Source organism: Pan paniscus, chromosome 15 (genome assembly GCF_029289425.2).
Source record: "Pan paniscus chromosome 15, NHGRI_mPanPan1-v2.0_pri, whole genome shotgun sequence".
NCBI classification, from domain to species: Eukaryota; Metazoa; Chordata; class Mammalia; order Primates; family Hominidae; genus Pan; species Pan paniscus.
In genome coordinates this window covers 32,774,174-32,796,618 of record NC_073264.2, presented here as the reverse complement: position 1 = coordinate 32,796,618, position 22,445 = coordinate 32,774,174, and the positions used below count along the sequence as shown (strand labels likewise).

At 40.1% G+C, this 22,445-nt stretch overlaps 1 protein-coding gene and 1 pseudogene across 1 annotated transcript; both read left to right on the top strand.

The window, feature by feature from the left end:
• Positions 1–3,723: 3,723 nt before the first annotated feature.
• On the top strand, positions 3,724–4,661 carry LOC106635473 (large ribosomal subunit protein uL6-like; annotated as a pseudogene).
• A 5,168-nt stretch (positions 4,662–9,829) lies between these two features.
• Positions 9,830–21,340, top strand: DTD2 (D-aminoacyl-tRNA deacylase 2). The gene is made up of 3 exons (XM_003821205.4): positions 9,830–10,072; positions 14,016–14,085; positions 18,905–21,340. Exons 1-3 carry the CDS (start codon positions 9,962–9,964, stop codon positions 19,228–19,230), a joined length of 507 nt encoding a protein of 168 aa, XP_003821253.1. The 5' UTR covers positions 9,830–9,961; the 3' UTR covers positions 19,231–21,340.
• Positions 21,341–22,445: the final 1,105 nt, after the last annotated feature.

The following is a 22,445-nucleotide window of genomic DNA, read 5'->3' as shown; positions in this document are numbered from 1 at the left end:
GGTTATCAGCAGCTGCCTGATAAAATCTCAAGGCTGGATACAGTGGCTCACTCCTGTAATCCAAGCACTTTGGGAAGCCAAAGCGGGAGGATCACTTCGAGGTCAGGAGTTGGAGACCAGCCTGGCCAACATGGTGAAACCCTGTCTCTACTAAAGATACAAAAATTAGCCAGGCATGGTAGCACGTGCCTGTAGTCCCAGCTACTCAGGAGGCTGCGGGAGAATCGCTCGAACTCAGGAGACAAGAGCGAAACTCAATCTCAAAAAAAAAAAAAAGATCTCAGGAGTTGGGCAACTGGGTTCAGGCATGTGCACTAAAGAGGCACAGTGGCAGAGTTTAACTGGTACATGACCTTCTAGGAACATTTGACTGGTAAGGGAAGAACACCTCGGGTGAGCACGTGTACAACTCCAGTAAACACACTGTGCATGCAGCCCCTTCCAAGAGCTGGCAGGCCACTGCACATGTGTACAGCACACCCCAAGGAAAGAATCACGGGAGAAGAGACACAAGACCCAGTAAGTATGCCAACATATAAAACCCTAAGTCAAAGGTCAAACCGTGCACTTGACTCTCTCAAGTTGCCCGCTTGGCCCTCTTCCAAGTGTACTTTACTTCCTTTCATTCCTGCCCTAAAACTTTTTAATAAACTTTTGCTCCTGCTCTAAAACTTGCCTCAGTCTCTCACTATGCCCCTCGGTCAAATTTGTTCTTCTGAGGAGGTAAGAACTGAGGTTGCTGCAGACTTGTATGGATTTGCCACCACTAAAAACGTGGCATCCTGGATGGGATCCAGAAAAAGGACTTTAGGGAAAAACCAGTGAAATCTGAATAAAGCATGGAATTAAATAAAGTATGGAATACTGGCTCCTTCGTTGTGACAAATGTACCGTAGTAATTTGAGGTGTTAACAGTAGGGGAAACTAGGCAAGGAGTATACGAGAACTCTCTATTATCTTTCAACTTTTCTGTAAATCTAAACCTAACCCTATTCAAAAGTAAAAAGCTTAAAAAAGGAGAGAGCGAGAGAGGGCAGGGCACAGGGGCTTACACCTGTAATCCCAGCCCTTTGGGAGGCCAAGGCAGGCGGATCACTTGAAGCCAGGAGTTCAAGACCAGGCTGGCCAATATGGCAAAACCCCATCTCTATTAAAAATAAAAAAATTAGCTGGGCATGGTAGTGTACACCTGTAATCCCAGCTACTTGGGAGGCTGAGGCACAAGAATCACTAAAACCTAGAGGTGGAAGTTGCAGCGAGCCAAGATAGTGCCACTGCACTCCAGACTGGGTGACAGAGCGAGACTCTGTCTCAAAAAAAAAAAAAAAAAAAAAGAGAGAGCAAGAGAGAGAACTACACATTTATAATCAGGTTAAGAATACTGAAATGAACTTCAAATGGATGCAAAACTGGCAAAACTAGGCAACATCCACAGGGTAATAATCAGTTTCATTCCACTAAAGACAATTTTACATTTTTATAGACAGGAATGATTTGAAGATAGAAGTTTACTTCTATCTCTGCAGAGTTGTAAGACAGCCTGGTCAAAAATAAGTAAGCCCTATAAGATAGCCCTATAGGACCAGGTAATTCCCAGAGGCTCCAGCATTCCATTACAATAATATCCACAAATCTCTTTTGCCCAATTCAAAATCTTTCACAATTTCTTTCTAAAAAGGATACAGGGCCCAAATTACAAAAAGCCCTTAAAACAGACTGGCCTGACTTGGCAAAAAGGCTAACAGACATACACAAATATTCAAAGGATCATAGAACGCATTGCTAAGTTATTACAACACTGTAAACTGAAAAATAACCCAAAGATCAAGATAATTTATCAGCCTCCCCTGGGAAACCCTACAGACTGCCAAAGATATACATCACTGCCTTAGAGTTAAAAGCACTTGTTTATGTTACCTAGGCAACATAATAGCAAATGGTGCAGTAATAAAATAAGAATTAAAAAAGCAAATTGAATAAAGTAACAATCAATATTAAGTTTCAATCTAAAATCCATCTCCTTCCTGGTTATACAAACTATTCATCTTAAATATAGGGTCAGCTATTAGGTGGAAACTATTATTTTTCTAGGTCTTATATTTTCATGTGGAGGGACTTCCACAGGACCGATACTCCTGGACTCAGTCTCTGCCTATGGTAAGAAACAGCTCTATGACAAAATATATGATTGTAGACCAGTGGCGGTGGCTCATGCCTGTAATCCCAGCACTTTGGGAGGCCGAGGCAGCCAGATCACTTGAGCTCAGGAGCTTGAGACCAGCCTGGGCAACATGGTGAAATCTCATCTCTACAAAAAATACAAAAATTTGCCAGGCATAGTAGTGCATGCCTGTAGTCCCAGCTACTCAGGAGGCTGAGTTGGGAGAATCTCTTGAGCCTGGGAGACAAAAGTTGCAGTGAGCTGAGATCACGCCACTACACTCTAGCCTGGGCCACAGAGCGAGAACGTGTCTCAGAAAAAAAGACTCTGAGGGAATTTAAATAAGAGCTTGAAATCAAAAGTACAAGGGCAAATGTTTCAAACCACAACCATGTATATATATATACACACACACACACACATATATACAAATAATGTATATAAATATGTATTTATATTATATATATTTTAAGACAGGGTCTCCCTCGGTTGCCCAGGTTGGAGTGCAGTGGTGTCATCTCAGCTCCCTGCACCCTTCGCCTCCCAGGCTCAAGAGATTCTCTCACCTCAGCCTCCCGAGTAGCTGGGACTACAGGCATGTGCCACCACACCCAGTAAATTGTTGTATTTTTAGTAGAGACAGGGTTTTGTTGTGTCATCCAGGCTGGTCTCAAACTTCTGAGCTCAAGTGATCTGCCTGCCTTGGCCTCCCAAAGTGCTGGGATTACAGGTGTGAGCCACTATGCCTGGTTAATTTTTGCATTTTTTGTAGAGATGGGGTTTCACCATGTTGCCCAGGCTGGTCTTGAATTCCTGGGTTCAAGTGGTCCACCTGCTTTGGCCTCCCAAAGTGCTGGGATTACAAGCACGAGCCACCTCACCTGGCCTTCCCTCAGAGTCTTAATTTATGTGGCAAGTGTCTTGAAGTCAGAATTCACATGGGCCTTTCACACCTCAGTTTCAGATGCCCTAGTGGAAGACTGACTGTCTCTCGGTGATTGTACTGGACACCCCTAAAGTGAAATTTGCACAGGCCCAATCAGATTATCCTAAATATTCTCTAAGATTTTTGTGTGATGCAATAACAGACAGAAGCTTAATTTCACTTTTTTTTTTCTTTGAGACTGAGTCTTGCTTTGTCACCCAGGCTGGAGTGCAGTGGCGCAATCTCAGCTCACTGCAGCCTCCGCCTCCCAGGTTCAAGCAATTCTCCTGCCTCAGCCTCCTGAGTAGCTGGGATTACAGGCAGTGCTACCATACCCAGCTAACTTTTGTATTTTTAGTAGAGACGGGGTTTCACCATGTTGGCCAGCTGGTCTCAAACTCCTGGTCTCAAGTGATCCATCCACGCCAGCCTCCCAAAGTGCTGGGATTACAGGCGTGAGCCACCATGCCTGGCCTCACTTTTACAAATGTAGTTTTATTAGCATTATGTGTTCACCTCAATAGATAATTGTCCCATATTCTTAAGCTAAAATAATTGTTCTTGAATACACAGTACCCTTATGGGCTACAAGAATGTGATGACGAGACATTCTCTCTTTGCGGCGTATACTGTCAGAATGAAGACCATTCTCAGCAATCAGACAGTCAACATTCCAGAAAATGTTGATATCACTCTGAAGAAACACAGTTACTGTGAAGGGCCCCAGAAGAACCCTGCAGAAGGACTTCAATCACACCAATGTAGAACTCAGTCTCCTTGGAAAGAAAAGGAAGAGGCTCCAGGTTGACAACTGGTGGGGAAAGAGAAAGGAACTGGCTACCATTCACACTATTTGTAGTCATGTACAGAACATGATCAAGGGTGCTACTGTGGGCTTCCATTACAAGATGAAGTCTCTGTAAACTCACTTCCTCATCAATATCGTATTCTGGGAGAATAGGTCTCTTGTTGAAATCCACAATTTCTTGGGTAAAAAATACATCCACAGGGTTCGAATGAGGATAAATGTTGTTTGTTCAGTATCTCAAGCCCAGAAAGATGAATTAATCCTTGAAGGAAATGACATTGAGCTTGTTTCAAATTCAGTTGCCTTGATTCAGCAAGCCACAACAGTTAAAATCAAAGACATCAGAAAATTTTTGGATGGCATCTATGTCTCTGAAAAAGGAACTGTTCAGCCGGCTGATGAATAAGATCTAAGAGTTGTCCAGCTTCTGAAACAAGATGCCCGATGAATCCTAAAATCCATTTGTGATTTTTTTTTTTTTAGACAGTCTTGCCCTGTCACGCAGGCTGGAGTGCAGTGGAACAATCACAGCTCACTGCAGACTCAACTTCCTGGGCTCCAGCAACCCTCCCACCTCAGCCTCCCAAGTAGCTGGGACTACAGGCATGCACCAACATGCCTGGCTAATTTTTTTGTATTTTTTGTAGAGACAGGGTTTTGCTATGTTGCCCAGGCTTGTCTCAAACTCCTGGACTCAAGCAACCCTCCTTCCTCAGCCTTCCAATGTGCTGGGATTGCAGGGGTGAGCCACCGCACCTAGCCTTATTTGTGATATTAATTACGTAATAAAATACCTATTGATTTGGAACTTTTTCTGAAAAACAAAATAAAATAATTATTCTTTACAGCTATCACCCAAAATATAATTGCTTCATAAAATAACCCCTTGTAATTAGAAAACTGGGTATACAGATGATGGGTATATTTTGCCACTAAATTATCCTGTAGAAGGTAAGTATTGATATTTCTCTCTGTCCATATTGATATTTCTCTCTGTCCATAGAAGCTGGAAGTAGTTGCTGCCCTGGATCTTCTGAGTGTGTCCTTTCAGATCCACTCTCCATCCTTCTATATCCTATTCTGTGTCTCAGGAGGCTTTTTTTATGTACTGAATCAACCCTTACTCTAATTTCCAGCTGGGTGTAGCCAATGAGAGAAATGGCAGACAATCAAAGCTAGGAGGAGAGGGAAAACAGGCTGCAGTTTGGCAGAGGCTGCATTTCTCTATGGAAGGTCACAGGTCCTGTCAAGTGTGACCCACAGTTCTTGCTGGTTCTTGAAGAAAACTATTCCTTCCTCTTACCCCTTCAGAATGGTAACTGCTTCCTGTTGTTGCTAGCCCTGGGTCCTTCACTATCCCCTGATGGTTTTCCTTAACCTTTCACATACCTGGTTAATGATCCCTTCATTCAACCTTCTTTCAACTCTCTTATTCTCGTCACTTGCTTGCTTGCTTGCTTTTTCGCTCCTTCCTTCCTCTCTGCTTCCTTCCTTCCTTCCTCTCTTTCTCTCTCTTTTCTTCTCTTTTTTCTTTTCTTTTCTTTTTTAGATGGAGTCTTGCTGTGTCACCCAGGCTGAAGCGCAGTGGTTCAATCTCAGCTCACTGCAACCCTCACCTCCTGGGTACAGGCGATTCTCACACCTCAGCTTCCCCAGTAGCTGGGATTATAGGCACAAGCCACCACGCCCGGCTACTTTTTGTATTTTAGTAGAGATGGGGTTTCACCATGTTGGCCAGGCTGGTCTCGAACTCCTGAGCTGAAGTGATCTACCCGCCTCGGCCTCCCAAAGTGCTGGGATTACAGATGTGAGCCACCGTGCCCGACCTTCTTTCTTTTTTCAGTAGAGATGGGGGTCCCACCATCTTGCCCAGGCTGGTGTCAAACTCTTGGGCTGAAATGATTCTCCAGCCTCAGCCTCCCAAAGTGCTGGGATTACAGGCATGAGCCACTACCATGCTCAGCTTCTCTTCACCTTTTGAAAGTGTGCCATCTGTTTTCTGTCAAGACAACCGCTTAGACAATTTTTCCAAGCCAAAATTATATCTGCCACTGTATAGAACTTTAGGAACCTAATTTTTTCATTTATATGTTATAGTAGACAAAACTACTTTTTCAGAAATCCTTAAATCCACCTTCATATATAACTAGCATAGCTATTCATCCAAATGCATGTCCTAATTTGGCCTTTCCCTTTTCAATATACAGTGTAACCTCCCTGTTTGCTCTTTTGATATCTAAATCACAGTGTCTTGGTCAATAATATAAAATACCCTACTCCACAAGCCCTTGCCATGGACTAAACCTTGAACGATCCCATCGTTCAACACTTCTCAAAAGCCCAGTTGAGAAAATTGATTAGGATTAAGTGAAGTACACAAAGTTCATGCATTAATCTCTAGTAGAGTAGGACCATCACATTAGTATATTTAGACCATATTACATCTGAAGGCTTGCTTTTATCGTGGGGTTATATCAAGGGATTCTGATTTTATCAAGGAACAATTAAAGAAATTGCCCTAGAAAATCTGATACTACATTTGCTGTAGGGACACAGTTTAGCATATTTCTCACTGTCTCCTGTGCTTAGTACGTGGGGTCATAGGTGTGTCTTCCACAAAAAAATTTTCTCACCCTCTTTGTTCGAGTTCTCATTTACCAAGCAACATCCTGATTTCTGTGTTACTCTCTCTACATAAAAATAATATGCTGGTCATACCAATTTTGAGTATTTCTCATAGTTAATTAATAAAGAGACTTCTGAATATGATCTAGCTTCCTATGCTTAACCACAGGAGGAAACATGCTGACCATGCCCTATGTGAGAATTTCCACTCCATGTCATGGCAATATTTCTTGTTATAAACGACTAAATTAGTATTCTGGTTCTACCCCAATCTAATGTGCATTTTAGATAATGTTAACCAATTTGTCAGAACCTGGTTATCTCCCTAAGCAATGAAAAAAAAAAAAATCTCTGGGCTGTAAACTAGAAGGCTAGATCCTGTCTTCCCTAAGATAAAATACCTACCTCTTCCAGTTGCACTTGTTTTTTTTTTGGCCGGGGGGCGGGGGGAACGGAGTCTCGCTCTGCTGCCCAGGCTGGAGTGCAGTGATGCAATCTGGGCTCACTGCAAGCTCTGCCTCCTGGGTTCACGCCATTCTCCTGCCTCAGCCTCCCGAGTAGCAGGGACTACAGGCGCCTGCCACCACGCCCGGCCAATTTTTGTATTTTTAGTAGAGACGGGGTTTCACCTTGTTAGCCAGGATGGTCTCGATCTCCTAACCTCATGATCCGCCCGCCTCGGCCTCCCAAAGTGCCGGGATTACAGGCATGAGCAACCGCGCCCTGCCTTTTTTTTTTTTTTTTTTTTAGATGGAGTCTCGCTCTGTCGCCCAGGCTGGAGGGGAGTGGCGTGATCTCAGCTCACTGCAAGCTCCACCTCCTGGGTTCACGCCATTCTCCTGCCTCAGTCTCCTGAGTAGCTGGGACTACAGGCGCCAGCCACCACGCCCGGCTGATTTTTTGTATTTTTTAGTAGATACTAAAAACAGTTTCACCGTGTTAGCCAGGATGGTCTCGATCTCCTGACCTCGTAATCCGCCCACCTCAGCCTCCCAAAGTGCTGGGATTACAGGTGTCAGCCACCTCGCCAGGCCTGCACTTGTATTTATTAACATATCCTATATAAAGTCTCAGGTAAGAGGCTCAGCTTAGAGCTAAATCTGAGGAAAAGCTCTGCTTATCCCTAGAACTATGAAATAGATTATACTGCCCTTCCCTATCCTCTCCTATTTACAATCAGGAAGCTTAGCCTCAACTCTAAGGAATCTTTTAGAAATGGTTCTCAAACTTTTCATGTTTGTGAAATACTTTGAATGCCAGAATTTAGGGCAGCCAACTTAAATGAATTAAAGAAGTTAAAATAACACTAAATTAGTTATTATACCATCTCAGAGGACATAGAACTCATCCACAATTAATCCCCTGTCCATATGGTACACTTTCAATATTGTAGGTGTTTGAGAATTATCTCTGCTCAATGATTTCTCATACAATGACAAGGCAAAACTCTCTCACATTCCAGTGAACCACCATCTTCTTGTAAAGCCAACTTAATGCTATGCTTTGCCTTTAGTTCCAACTTGAAATAAATTGTACAACCTACAGCACCTCAATACTACACACAATGAACATAATTGTTTTATAACAAAAATTGAAGTTATACATTTGTGAAAATTTCGCTGCATACTATATCATCTCAGCACTCCAGTCGAGAACCACTGTCTTACCTGTTTTCAATTTCCCCCATTGTGGCTTACTGACATAATTCTAGTTTCTTTATTCCTAATGCTTTAATTCACATTTTACTATTTTATTGCATGCGTGTCCTTCCTTCTTAAATTATTTGCAGAATGAAACTAAGTGTTCAAAAAACAAAATACAGAAAGGAAATGCTGTCTTTGGTGGCCACTCTCTATAGCCTTCTGCAAATAGAAGTAAAAAATAAGTGAGCCACAGCCTATTACAGTACCTACAGCAATGTCCACGAGATCCTCACTCAATAGGAGGGTTTAAAGTAATTAGTGATTTTTGAGAAGCTAACCATTACCATCCATACTCCGTCTATTCTACTCACAGGAAGGGTTTCCCAATTTGTTAAAGACACCCTCTCTGTAGAAAGATCTCTGGGAACCACATAACCTATTCTCTATAGACCTCCCTATTTCCTGCAACCACATACAAATGGACACCAAAGTCTTTTCTTATTCTGGGACATAGCTAACGGTTTGTATGTCAAAGTTTCTTTCAGGCCTGTAAAATCTGAATCTGAGAGACGGAGAGAAAAGAGACTCAGTAGTTATAATGACATAAAGGTGCAGACATGAAGCAATTCAACTTGTCTGTGCTTTGCAGACAAATATCAACAACTGTTGGAATCCCTGCAATGCAACAATCAGAGATCATGTGAGATTTTGCTTTCCGTTTTTACTAAAAGTGTAAACCTGGCTGCAAGATAACCAGCAAACAAGCAGCTTCGATTTTGTGTACAAAGGACTGTTGATTATGCATGGACTATTTTCTTCAGTCACACTACTTTGTATGGATAGCAACACTGTCAGTGATGTCATCTTTTTAAACAACAGATCCGAATGTATAGGCACATTGTGTCAACTGAGCCCAAATCAATGACCTGGGTAATGTAATCAGGGTAACACTATTATTCCTCATCTAAACCATCCAAGCCCATAGACAAATAAATGCTAATCTGATGCATGTTTAAGGAATACGTTACATGGGAAAGAAAATCAAGCCCTTGTTTAGTTTTATTTACATTCTAATATGTACTTCCAGAAAATGCATCACAGAGTTTACGTCATATGCATCAGAATAAGCTGTTTTATTTTTGTATTAGTAGCGGGCTAAGTTATTAACAATCATACTTTCTTGGATAAGAACATTTTTAACAAGGATATCTTCTAAAGAATGTGTATTCATATAGCATACCAATACCTTTTCACAACTGTGGAATCAGAATAATTTATGGCATTCCCTATAGAGGAGGCAGCATTGTTTTTATTGATTGGAATAAGGAAAATTTTGAAGGATGTATATATAGCTTTTAGTTCCATCTCCGCTTGCTTTATGATTCGATTATTTGTTTCCTTACTTCCATATGGGCATAACATGAATTTAAATCAAGCAGATTTAAAATTTTTCAACAGTTGGAACCTAAGCTTTCTGAGGTGAAAAATGTTTCTTAAAAGGTTTTTAGGAAAGAGATTTAACGAGTCTTTTCAATCGTTTAATAACAGTATACACTGAGCGCCTTCTACAGAGTTGGGCAGGTGCTGCGGAGAAGCTTAGCGCTACGCCGGCCTCCAAGACCGCACATCCGGGACATTCGAGAGCCAGCCCGAGGCCCCGCCCTCCTAAGGGCGGGGCCACTGGGCAATCGGGGCAGGCCCTTCGTCTGGCCCCGCCTCGTCTGCCCCGCCAGCGCGTCGAGGGAGGGGCCAGCGACACACGGCCTAGTAACCGCCCGGCCGCGGCGCTGGCTTAAGCCATGGCTGAGAGTAGCCGGATTCCTCAGGCCCGGGCGCTCCTACAGCAGTGCCTGCACGCCCGGCTGCAAATTCGCCCAGCCGATGGGGACGTCGCGGCCCAGTGGGTGGAGGTAACGTCAGCCCGGTAGCTCTCGTTATCCTCCGGCGTGCGGGGCGGTTTTTTCCGCGTTGTCTCGGTGACTCGTCCGCTCTGTGTCTCCTTCTGAGACCGGCGGTTCGGCCGCGGGGATACCGGGTCAGCTTGAAGCTGGCCGCGGTGGCCTGCCTGGCTGCGCTTGTCTTTTCGGTCCTGCATCACCGTTCCCCAGCGCCAGTTGTAGCACCCGAGAGGAAGAGCGCGTCTCCCTTCTTGGGGGGACCACGGGGATTTGAAACTGAGTTCGGTGAACTTCAGGCCTTACTGTCTCAGACCCCTTGCAGCTCGTGGCCTATGGGGCAAGCTTATAGGTCAGGTTTGCTGCAAGAGTTCATGATCTGCTTTGACTTACGCCTCAGATCGCGTCGAATTCCCCCTTATGTTGACTTGGTCTTAGCATAGAAATGAGATTTCCTAAGAAACAATTCTATTTCAAGAAGCCTTTTAAAAGTTTTGACCTATTTCCAACTGAGAAACAAAGACCACTACTTTTATAACAATGTTGCATTGTTATCAAACACATTTCTCCAAAGAATTTAAAACATTTATGTCACTATGAGTTCCTTCTACTTTCATACATACTTTCCTTTTTAAGACCGCCTGCCCCCACTGCATACAAAAACAAATAAAATTTTCTTTAAGGCCTCTGACGTATTTTTGGAGTACGTTGAAACGTAAGAAAAAAATTAGTTCATAATTAAGACTTTTGTAGATACTCAGAAACTTCAGTGTAGCAAAATCTCATTCGCTCGTCTTTTCTGCTGAATTCGGTCCCAGATCTAGCATTACTTAAAACAATTTTAGTTATTATTTTATATTTATTTTATTTTTTATATTTTATTTATTTATATTTTATTTTTATTTTTTGAGATGAATTATCGATCTGTCGCCCAGGCTGGAGTGCAGTGGCACGATCTCGGCTCACTGCAACCTCCGCCTCCCGGGTTCAAGCAATTTTCCTTCCTCAGCCTCCCGAGTAGCTGGGACAACAGGCGCAAGCTACCACGCTAACTTGTATTTTTAGCAGAGACGGGGTTTCGCCATTTTGGCCAGGCTTGTCTAGAACTCCTGACCTCAGGTGATCCACCTGCCTCAGCCTCCCAAACTGCTGGGATTACAAGCCTGAGCCACCGCGCCCCGCCTACTTATCGTAAATAGTACCCGTGAACTATATGATGTGTGGGTGATTATTCTAAAATCAGAATCTGTTGCCCTGTGCTAATTTGGAAATATAAGCATAGAAATTCCTGTATTCTTATCTCTCTCCTTTCCCAGAAATTCACTTTTCTTATTTCTTATTTTTGTCATGATTTTTTGTGAGGTCTTGATTTCCTTATTTGAAATTTTATTATTTTATTTTGCCATCCTATCTAAAGAATTAACCGGCCAGGCGCAGTAATCCCAGCACTTTGGGAGGCCGAGGCCGGCGGATCACTTGAGGTCAGGAGTTTGAGACCAGCCTGGCCAACATGGTGAAATCCCGTCTTTACTAAAAATACAAAAATTAGCCGGGCTTGGTGGCGGGCACCTGTAATCCCAGCTACTCGGGAGGCTGAGGCAGGAGAATCTCTTGAATCCGGGAGGCAGAGGTTGCAGTGAGCCAAGATCGCGCCACTGCGCTCCAGCCTGAGCCACAGAGTGAGACCTCATCTCAAAAATAAATAATAAATAAAATAATTATCCTTTTTTTTTTTTTTTTTTTTTGAGACAGAGTCTCACTCTGTCACCCAGGCTGGAGTGCAATGGCGCAATCTCGGCTCACTGCAACCTCCGCCTCCCGGGTTCACGCCATTCTCCTGCCTCAGCCTCCCAAGCAGCTGGGACCACAGGCGCCCACCACCACGCCTGGCTAATTTTTTGTATTTTTACTAGAGACGGAGTTTCACCGTGCTAGCCAGGATGGTCTCGATCTCCTGACCTTGTGATCCGCCCACCTCGGCCTCCCAAAGTGCTGGTATTGCAGGCTTGAGCCACCGTGCCCGGCCGAATTATCCACTTTTATAGTTGCATCCAGACACTATAAATTGCAAACTATCCGTCATTTAGTTTCCTTCCATGCTTATTTATCTTTTTTATGTTGTTCAGGCTACATCTCCTTATGCAAAATCACATGTATTTTATTGCTGGCATCCAAACTATCAGTTTGTGTTTATAAACTTAAAAACTATTTTAAAGGCTTTCCCTTTCACTCCTACACACATAACTAAATTAGTTTAAAGAGCTGACAAGTAATTTAGATGGTGAGAAAATGTAAATTCTTTCTTCTTACATATTCTCTACCCTGTTCTATTATTAAAAGTTCTTGTTTTTTTAGAAACAGCGTTTTAATTGTCAAGATTTGAAGGTTACTTTCTTTGCTTGTTCTTAGTTTCATTCATTTAGAACTTTGCTGTCACAGACTAATGTTTTTGTTCCTGGTAAGTGAACTTTTTAAAGCTACAGTGAGAATTATCTGTATTTTTCTATATATTTGAAATGTTTTATACCAAAGAAGTTATAAGGAAAGTGATTTTTGACTTGAAGTCACAACTTAACATCTATTATGGAATAAATGAAAGGCAAAGACCTTAATGAGGAGATAATGTTAGTGGAAAGAACAGGTATCGTTCTGCAAATGATTAGGTATTTAATTCTGACATTGCATGTGTCCAAATATAAATATGCTTAAGATTTCGATTCATGATGAAAACAATACTAGTGGAGAGGCCTGTGACAGTAGTGCAAATACCTATAATAACTTGCCAGCTTCTTGTGGGTATGCATTGGAGGCCCTTGCCTATTGTTTCAGTAGCACGATTGTACTTTTTAAAACTCACTTCTTTTCCTGGTAAATCACGTGTGAGTGCAGAGCTGCATTTACATTTATCTAGCAAATTCTTTGGATAACGCATAGAGCCTGGAACATATAGTTGAATGTTAATGCAATCAACAGATAAATTGAATCCCTATCATGTACAAAACAGCCTGTAAAGTGCTTTGGAAGTTAAAATGTGAAATAAATTGTGCCTCTGCCCTTAAATTTATTTTTACATACTCATTTAATAAACATTAATATAGCACTTACTATGAACCAGGCACTGTGTTTAAGTACTTTACAAATGTTAACTCATTTAATCTTCCTAATAGCTCCTGGAGTCAAGATTAATTTACAGAATCCAAAAAATCTAATGATTCACTCAGAAGCAGAATCAAAGTCACTATTCAAATGTCTCTTTTCTATATAGTCTCTGTCCTACAAGATCTAAGAAATATCCAAGTCATTATGTAAAATAAATAAGCCTATATTCCTGATAACAACCAACCTTTTAATGTAGAATTTACTATCACAAATGCAGTTTTCAAGTCCTAATCATGTTTATATAAAGCATTAACAACAATAACAACAACAACAACAACAACAAATAATTGGACAGTTTCCTGGAGTTTATAGAAATCGAATCAGACCCTTATTTTCATTATCTGTAAGTAAATGGATTAGGGGAAATAAAGAGAGATGATGTCAAAAGATATCAGTCAAATGTTGTTTATCCATCAGCTGTGTCTGGTATAATGTGAATTCACTTGGCATTGAATAAATGGGGCCCAGCAAACGAAATGTTTCTAAGTCTGTCACCCTTACTTGGGAAAAGGCTGGTTGATCCTCTTAATGATTTTGATTAGAAATAAATGTTTGAAGGTATAACTTGTCTTCACTGCTCTTGGGTATATTTTAAACTTAAATTTGAAAGAAATAACTGAGATGATTGAAAATTGAAAAATATTTTGTTTTCTCACATGAGAAATCTTTTGTAAAGTTCATTTTCTGTGCTTTTAACCTCTATGTCTATAATATTAATAGTTGTGAAACTGTACCCATTTAGCCCTGTATCTTTACAGATATTGTTGTAATCTGAGTTTACTGTGGTGATTTCTCATAGGTCCAAAGAGGACTGGTGATCTACGTGTGCTTTTTCAAGGGAGCTGATAAAGAACTTCTTCCCAAAATGGGTATGTGTTTGACTTTGTTTCCTTTTTAAGAGTGAGAGGGCAAGCATGGTGCTCACACCTGTAATCCCAACACGTTGGGAAGCCAAGGCAGGTGGATTACTTGAACCCAGGAGTTAGAAGCCAGCCTGGGCAACATAGTAAGACCTCTTCTCTACAAAAAATAAACAAAAGTAGCTGGGTATGGTGACCTGTGCCTATGGTCCTAGCTACTTAGGAGGCTGAGGCTGGAAGATTACTTGAGGCCAGGAGGTCGAGGCTGCAGTGAGCCGAGATGGTGCCACTGCACTCCAGCCTGGGCAACAGAGTGAGACCCTGTCTCAAAAAAAAAAAAAAAAAAAAGAGAGTGAGAAAGAACAGTAATAGACAAATGAACCCGAAGGGACAAGAAGCACAATCTTTTTCCTCCCCTTTTATTTTTAAAATAATAAATAATAATTTTACATATTCATGGGATACAGTGATATTTTAATACTGTATACAATGTATAACAATCAAACCAGATATGCATTACCTCAAAAATTTATTATTTGTGTTGTGAACATTTAAAATCCTTTCTTCTAGACTTTTGACAGTATACAATAAATTATAGTTAGCCATATTCATCCTACAGTGCTCCAGAACACCAGAACTCATTCCTCCTATCTAGCTGTAATTTTGTATCCATTAACCAATCCCTGCCCATCCTAAGAAGCACAATGTTAAATTGTGCTGATAAGTTATTAATTACTTAATTCTATCTAGTGTTATTGGCCTTAGCTATTTGCCTGTTTCAAAGTTTAAAGTAAGCAAGTATGGTGGAATTTTTTTAAAACATCTGCAGCATTTCAGATGACTTACAGATTGATGTAGAAGAGTGTACACACATACACATACACACAATGCACTTCAGCCAAGGATACAGAAACTTCTTGGAAGTAGGGTGTTCACACAGGGAGAAACAGATGCTGCATTTCTTAATATAGTTTCCTTTATCCCCTAGAGCCCCTAACAGAGGCAGTAGATGACACTGTATATACAAGATGTGGGTCTCATCAAACCTGGACAACTCAAGTTTATATCATTATTATGGAAGAATTTGCATTAGCCATGTGTGCACTTCCTTGTGGAAATAAGAATAGATATAAGGTTCTCCTGGGTCTTGAGCTGAATTCAGTGTCATCACAGCCACACCTCCTCCAAGGACATGGAAAACAGAGTCAATGTTAGGGATCTCTGAATAGTAATTTATCTACCTGCAGCTTTCTGGTTTCCTGGACAGGCTATAGCACTGTATAGTGATATGTATATATACACTATCTCACATAGCTATAGCAATTCCTGTGATAATTACATAGGTTCAGATATACCAAATCAAATCATACCCTCTCAGGACAGTATTTGGATATAAGGATTATATCCACAAACAAACATACATACAAACTTGAAAGAAAAGAAGCTATCCTTAAGGTTGGGAACAGGTTGTATTCTCCTCATTAGTAAAGGACAGCATCCATTAATAAGTTGGATTAATAAGAAATATTAATTATACAAATGGGCAGTTGAAGCTTACAGAAGTTAACCTAGAAGAGCTTCAAGGGCAAATAGACCAATGAGGAAGAGCTTAGACAAAAAGCTAAAACTCCTAGAGGGAATTTTATACTGACATATCAATCATGTCTGACAACTTTGTCAAAAGATGAAAATCAGACTTAAGAGACTATGCTAGGTGAGAATGGAAAGCCAGTAACTGCAATAGTTTGAAATTTGAATCCAGAAGATTATAAGGAACCTCTGAAGGGTTAAGAACATAATGTTCTGGTCTGAAGAAGAAAGAAAAAAAAAAAAGAGAGAGGCCAGGTGCGGTGGCTCACGCCTGTAATCCCAGCACTTTGAGAGGCCTAGGTGGGCAGATCACAAGGTCAGGAGATCAAGACCATCCTGGCTAACATGGTGAAACCCCGTCTCTACTAAAAATACAAAAAAATTAGCCGGGTGTGGTGGTGGGCGCCTGTAGTCCCAGCTACTCGGGAGGCTGAGGCAGGAGAATGGCATGAGCCCAGGAGGCGGAGGTTGCAGTGAGCCGAGATCACGCCACTGCACTCCAGCCTGGGCGACAGAGGGAGACTCCATCTCAAAAAAAAAAAAAAAAAAAAAGAACATAATGTAATGAGGACTCCTATTACAGAGAATAATTGTCAGATCCTAATGCTGGAGTGTTACACATTCTGTCCACTTTCCTAAATTAATATTTTGCCTTGGATTAAATCTTTTTTGGTCCATAAAAAATGTAGAAATCTTCAAAAACAGGAAGAAAGTGTTTATCATTCTGACTTAAGATCAACTTCATAAAGTTGTCTTATGAATTCTCAAATGGTTCTTCATCATAATAGGATGAAATATGCCTATCATATCCAAACCACATGTTATTTTATAGTGATTAAATCCTGTGTGCTTCCATATCTGTCTTTGTGAGTTCACTTTAAATACATGCATAAGATTGTAGTGAATTTAAAACACTGAGGAGGTCCACCCTGACTCTTGTAGTGGATAGTCTGACACTATCTAACACATGATTTTTTATATCATGATTTTCAGTAAAGAAATATATGACTCTAAGAATCATATTCTACTCGTTTGAGTTGTAAGCAAAGTAAGTCCATCTATTATTAATAGTATTAGCTTGTACTTCCCTCTATTCCAGCAGGCTAAGTAAGTCAATGTGGTGGGATTCTCTTAAGCCTCACCTCATATTTATTACATAGATTCAGATATTTCCAATCAAAGCATATATCACTTGAGAATATAATAACCAGTTAAATCTGCAAAATCTGAAATAGCATGGTTAACATAGAGATGTGTAGAATCTTCCTCAATTCACCTTCAGTATAATTGGACAGAGGGCAAGAAACCTGTCAAAGCTTAACATCCCATATACATCACTAGAGATACTTGATTGATAACCTGTTTTAGGATATTTGAGTTTCCAACATGCCATTAATTCATTGTCTCGTTTTAATTCTACTTACTGGTTCTACATTGTATTTATCTACATACTGATATTTGTATACCAACAGCATTAACTGAAATCTCAATTATAGCCAGTAGAGGGAGGTACGTGGAAACATAATAAATTGTAGCATTACCTCTCAGGCCTGTTATTCCAAAATTGCCTATTTACTCTGTCACTAGCTTGAGGCCTAGATAGCTAGATAGTGATTTCGAGTGGAATGAAGTGCCCTGGAAAGTTTCCTTACAAGCAGTCAATAAAGACTGCTGGCTAAACAGCAAAGTCCTATTTGTAATAGAGAAAACTAGAGGTATTTAAAAATAAATGTTAGTTAAGTGAAAATTGATGATGCTTAATGCCTAGCTTAGGAATTCATTTGGGTGTTCGCCTTGGCAGGTTTTTACCAGATTAATTCCATGATTTGTAGAGAGGGGTAACCATATGAATATTTACTACAGACCCTCTAATAATTAAAACCGTTAGCTACCCCAACAGAAAGCATGCCTTTTAATGCCTAATTTGAGGGCAGGTGTCTTGAAGTTTACATAGTTCCTTCTACCATTTGCCCTCTCAGGACTATTCTTTGCAAACAGAAGTCATGTATGCCTTTATAGAAGTAGGGAGACCCTAGGTCTATTTATATTAGACACTTCTTTTGCTTATTGTTTCAAAAATGGTTAATGTTGAGGTATAAAGGCTCTCTAAGTTTAGGCTTTTAGCTATATATGGATATTTATGGTGGTTTCGACACTTCTTATTAGCTATAGGAAATCTCACGAATGCTACAAAAATAATATCACGTTTTCTTATATGTGTATGAAGATAATGCCATAGCTTTATATCTTTTTATTTACTTTTTCAGTTGTAACAATGAATTTCTGATGATTCTTGCTTTCACCTTTACCCTTCTCTCATGAGTAATATTTATAAAATGATTAGTCCATGTTCATATTGCCTTTAAGGTTATTAAACAACAAAATTAGCTGGTTTATATTGGGATTGAAACAGGAAACTTTGTCTCTGCTTAAAACTCTTGGCAACTAAGTTTAAAATAATAACTGCGCTAAAATTGTTATTTGATATTCCATTATAAAGAAGAATTTAGCTGGGCGCGGTGGCTCACGCCTGTAATCCCAACGCTTTGGGAGGCCAAGGCGAGTGGATCACGAGGTCAGGAGATCGAGACCACCCTGGCTAGCATGGTGAAACCCCATCTCTACTAAAAATACAAAAAATTAGCCAGGCGTGGTGGCACGCACCTGTAGTCCCAGCTACTTGGGAGGCTGAGGCAGGAGAATCGCTTGAACCCAGGAGGCAGAGATTGCAGTGAGCTGAGATCACGCCATTGCACTCCAGCCTGGGTGACAGAGCGAGACTCTGTCTCTAAATAAATACATAAATAAATAAAGCAAGCAAGCAGAATTTGGTGTGAGGAGGAGTTATCCTCATATTTTTCCAGTGGGATTTACTTACTAAATAAAAAGAACAGGAAGGTAAAATCTTCTCATGTATTCCCCCAGGGGAACAATATTTGAGGTTCCAGTGTACAGTTAATTCTTTAGACCTTTCTGGATGAACTTATTGTTAGGTTATCTTAACTGCCAATTCAGATTTAAAATATCATACCATTTTCTGCATGAAAATTGCCTTATTTTTCATGCTTAGATTATTTAGCTTAGTGAAGCAGTATTTTAAATCTAAATAGAGACTTTGGGTTAGAGGCATGAGCTGACAAACTGAATTTTAAACATGAGATTTGCTGACTAAAAACTTGATGGTTTTCTTCATGTTTGTTTTTCACTTTAAAATGTTTTGCCTTTCTTCCTCACCCAGTTAATACACTGTTAAATGTGAAATTAAGTGAGACAGAAAATGGCAAGCATGTCTCTATATTGGATCTACCTGGCAACATTCTTATTATCCCTCAAGCTACCCTTGGAGGAAGACTAAAAGGAAGAAACATGCAATATCACTCTAACTCTGGAAAAGAAGAAGGGTTCGAACTTTACTCTCAATTTGTGACTCTATGTGAAAAAGAAGTAGCTGCTAATAGCAAGTGTGCTGAAGCTAGGGTTGTAGTGGAACATGGCACTTATGGGAACAGGCAGGTGTTAAAGCTGGACACCAACGGACCATTCACACACTTAATTGAGTTTTGAAAATGAAAAACTAGTTTCTATAGCTCTTTTCTGGTATGAAATGATCTAAAGTATAATTAGATTTTCTTCCTCTTCATCTTGAATATACTAATCTTCAGCATTTTTAGACAAGAAAATCTTGGGTTTCATATATAACTCTGCACCTGCTAATTGGATGACTTTGCCAAGTCACCTAAACTCTGGATCTCAGTCACCTTTTGTCCTACATTCCTCTACCCTTCTACTTGAAAATTTGAAATATGCTGTCTGTTCACTTCATAGTCATTAAGGAAATGTTCTTAATTTTTTTTTGTTTTTGTTTTTTTTTGAGATGGAGTCTCGCTCTGTCGCCAGACTGGAGTGCAGTGGCGCAATCTCGGCTCACTGCAACCTCCACCTCCTGGAGTCAAGCGATTCTCCTGCCTCAGCCTCCCAAGTAGCTGGGATTACAGGCGCATGCCACCATGCCCAGCTAATTTTTTTGTATTTTTAGTAGAGATGGGGTTTCACTGTGCTGGCCAGGATGGTCTCGATCTCCTGACCTCGTGATCCGCCCACCTCGGCCTCCCAAAGTGCTGGGACTACAGGCATGAGCCACCGTGCCCGGCCTCTTAGTTGTTTTTTAAAAATTGTATACATTTTAAGTATTTTGCAATGAAGAAATTCATGCAAACAAGAAAAACACATTTCTTATACCATCAAATTTGTGTAGCATGTAATAAAGATAACTATTTGTATTAAAATTAGGTAAACTTCAGCACAACCCAATTATAACTTTGTTAATTTTGTTTACTATTTCAGTTTTCTGTATTTCCATATGTAAGTCACCATTTCTTTTAATAATATGCATGAAAATGTAATATAGGGCCAAATGTGGTGGCTCATGCCTATAATCCCAGCACTTTGGGAGGCCGAGGTGGGAGGATCACTTGAGCCCAGGAGTTTGAGACCAGCCTGGGCAGAATAGCAAGACCCAGTCTCTAACATATACATATACATATATATATATATATATGTGTGTGTGTGTGTGTAATATAGAAGGGTTATTGTGTGTTATATTACTTTCCAGGGACATTCAAATGTTTTACATTTCTTTAAGAATCTTTACTTGATATAAGAACAAAGTATAAGGGTTTAAAATTGTTTTTATTAAACATACTATATAAATGGGTTAATGGTCTATTTTTCAGTTTTTACCAAAACCATGTGTCTCACTTTTTGTCTTCACTTTTTAAAGAACTGGTTCATGAAATTAGTGTTAGTTCATAAATTGTTTAAGAAGTTCCTTTTCCATTGAATTAGATTGCTGTAAAAGGGAGAAAAAGGGAAGCTTCCCATAAGAATAGTTTGAAAACAAATTGACTTGTTCATTTCCATATTATCTGCTTGATGATATGGAGCCAGTGTCAATTTTTCTGTTAGTGAATGTTTTGGACTAGATGTTCCCGTCCCCAAAATTCATATGTTGAAGCCCTTATTAATGTGATGGTATCTGGAGATGGGGCTCCTCCAACCATCCCATCCTGGAACATATAAGCCAGAAAGAAAGTAGTCTCCAGAAACAGACCATGCTGACACCTTGAGTTTGAACTTCTAATCACCAGAACTGTGAGGAAATAAATTTCTGGTGTTTAAACCACCCAGTCCTATGGTATTTTGTTAGGGCAGTCTGAGCTAGGACAGTGATATAAGATAGACAGCTAGTAAGGTAAACTTTTCAAAGGCAAGAGAGGAAGATATACAAGAAATTTAAAGAATAATTAAGTCAGTAAGAGGTAATATTCAGTTTTGGCAAACTCCTCTGACTTGAGTTGAAAATACTTTTTTTTTTAAGAGTAAAAACCAAATAACTAATTCTAATTGACAAAAAAAGGTAAATAAATAAACATCCTAAGTAGCTGCTGAAATTTCCATTGTGTCTTATAGTTTCTTTAGGTCTGTGTTCCTAAGATGCTTAAAATTTTTATCATGAAAAATCCTATTTTCTCTATACCCTTCCTGTACTATTCTATTTTGGAACCAGAGAATCAATAACTGGCTTGGTAATGAGCTCATTGTCCTTAACTTTTGCTTTATTGATTCACAATACACTTACTGAAATGTAATAAACTATTCATAAACTTGCAAACTCCAGTTGTCTCAAAGTTTCTCCAAAGAGGTATGTACATATTTCAAAAAGATAATGTTACCTATTTTAAACCATTTTGATTTTATGTCTAGGTGAAATGCTGACTCATAGCCCTTGATTGCTGTTTTAGAGTTTAGGCAATCCTCTTTAAAAAATGTGCTTGAGGTACCTGGGGAGAATAACAATTTCAAGTACATGAAGGGTTATTAAGCAGAAGGTGATAGGCATCTTTGCTTAATTTCCAGAGAGGCTACAACAAGAGAAAAGGCAAATGAAGTCGTGGATATGAAAATAACTATACCTTGGCTTTCTGTAGCTCTTCTGGCCCAAGGTGCTCAAAGAATCTTCAATAGATATTTTATCTTCACAGTATATGTATGATGAGGATAGCGCTGTGGAAAGTAAGACAATGCTTAAGGAATTTCCCCAAGGTCACACAAGAGGGATGACTAATTTCTATTTTCTTGACTTTCTTGTAGTGACAGTTGTTAAAAATTGAAATTGGCCTGGGCGCGGTGGCTCACGCCTGCAATCCCAGCACTTCGGGAGGCCAAGGCGGGCGGATCACGAGGTCAGGAGATCGAGACCATCCTGGCTAACATGGTGAAACCCCGTCTCTACTAAAAATACAAAAAATTAGCCAGGTGTGGTGGCGGGCGCCTGTAGTCCCAGCTACCTGGGAGACTGAGGCAGGAGAATCACTTGAACCCAGGAGGCAGAGGTTGCAGTGAGCTGAGATCGCGCCACTGCACTCCAGCCTGGGCGAGAGAGCGAGACTCCCTCTCAAAAAAAAAAAAAATTTTTTTGAAATTGATCTTGATAAAGACCTAGCATCGCTCAATGTGGATCACTTGAGAAAGAATAGCCAATAAATTGGTTTATTTTCTAAATTAGGAGCAGACAGGGTTGCACCTAATTTAGGTGCTTTCTGCCTCTGTTTTCCTAAGATTAAAGCATGTTTCAAATAGAATATCTAAATACAGGTACTATTTTATCTGCCAATTTAGAAACCTCTGGATTCAATTATAGAAAATACTATATTTTCCATTGTGTATAAGACACAATGGATATGGTTGTAATAGCTTGAGTACTTTCATATAAAGTAAAA

Bases quoted from the DNA above. Each gene is read 5' to 3' on its own strand.
- DTD2 (XM_003821205.4), top strand. From the start codon at position 9,962: ATGGCTGAGAGTAGCCGGATTCCTCAGGCCCGGGCGCTCCTACAGCAG. The intron at 10,073-14,015 runs GTAACGTCAGCC...GATTTCTCATAG, and splicing joins TCGCGGCCCAGTGGGTGGAG to GTCCAAAGAGGACTGGTGAT. The intron at 14,086-18,904 runs GTATGTGTTTGA...TTCCTCACCCAG, and splicing joins AGAACTTCTTCCCAAAATGG to TTAATACACTGTTAAATGTG.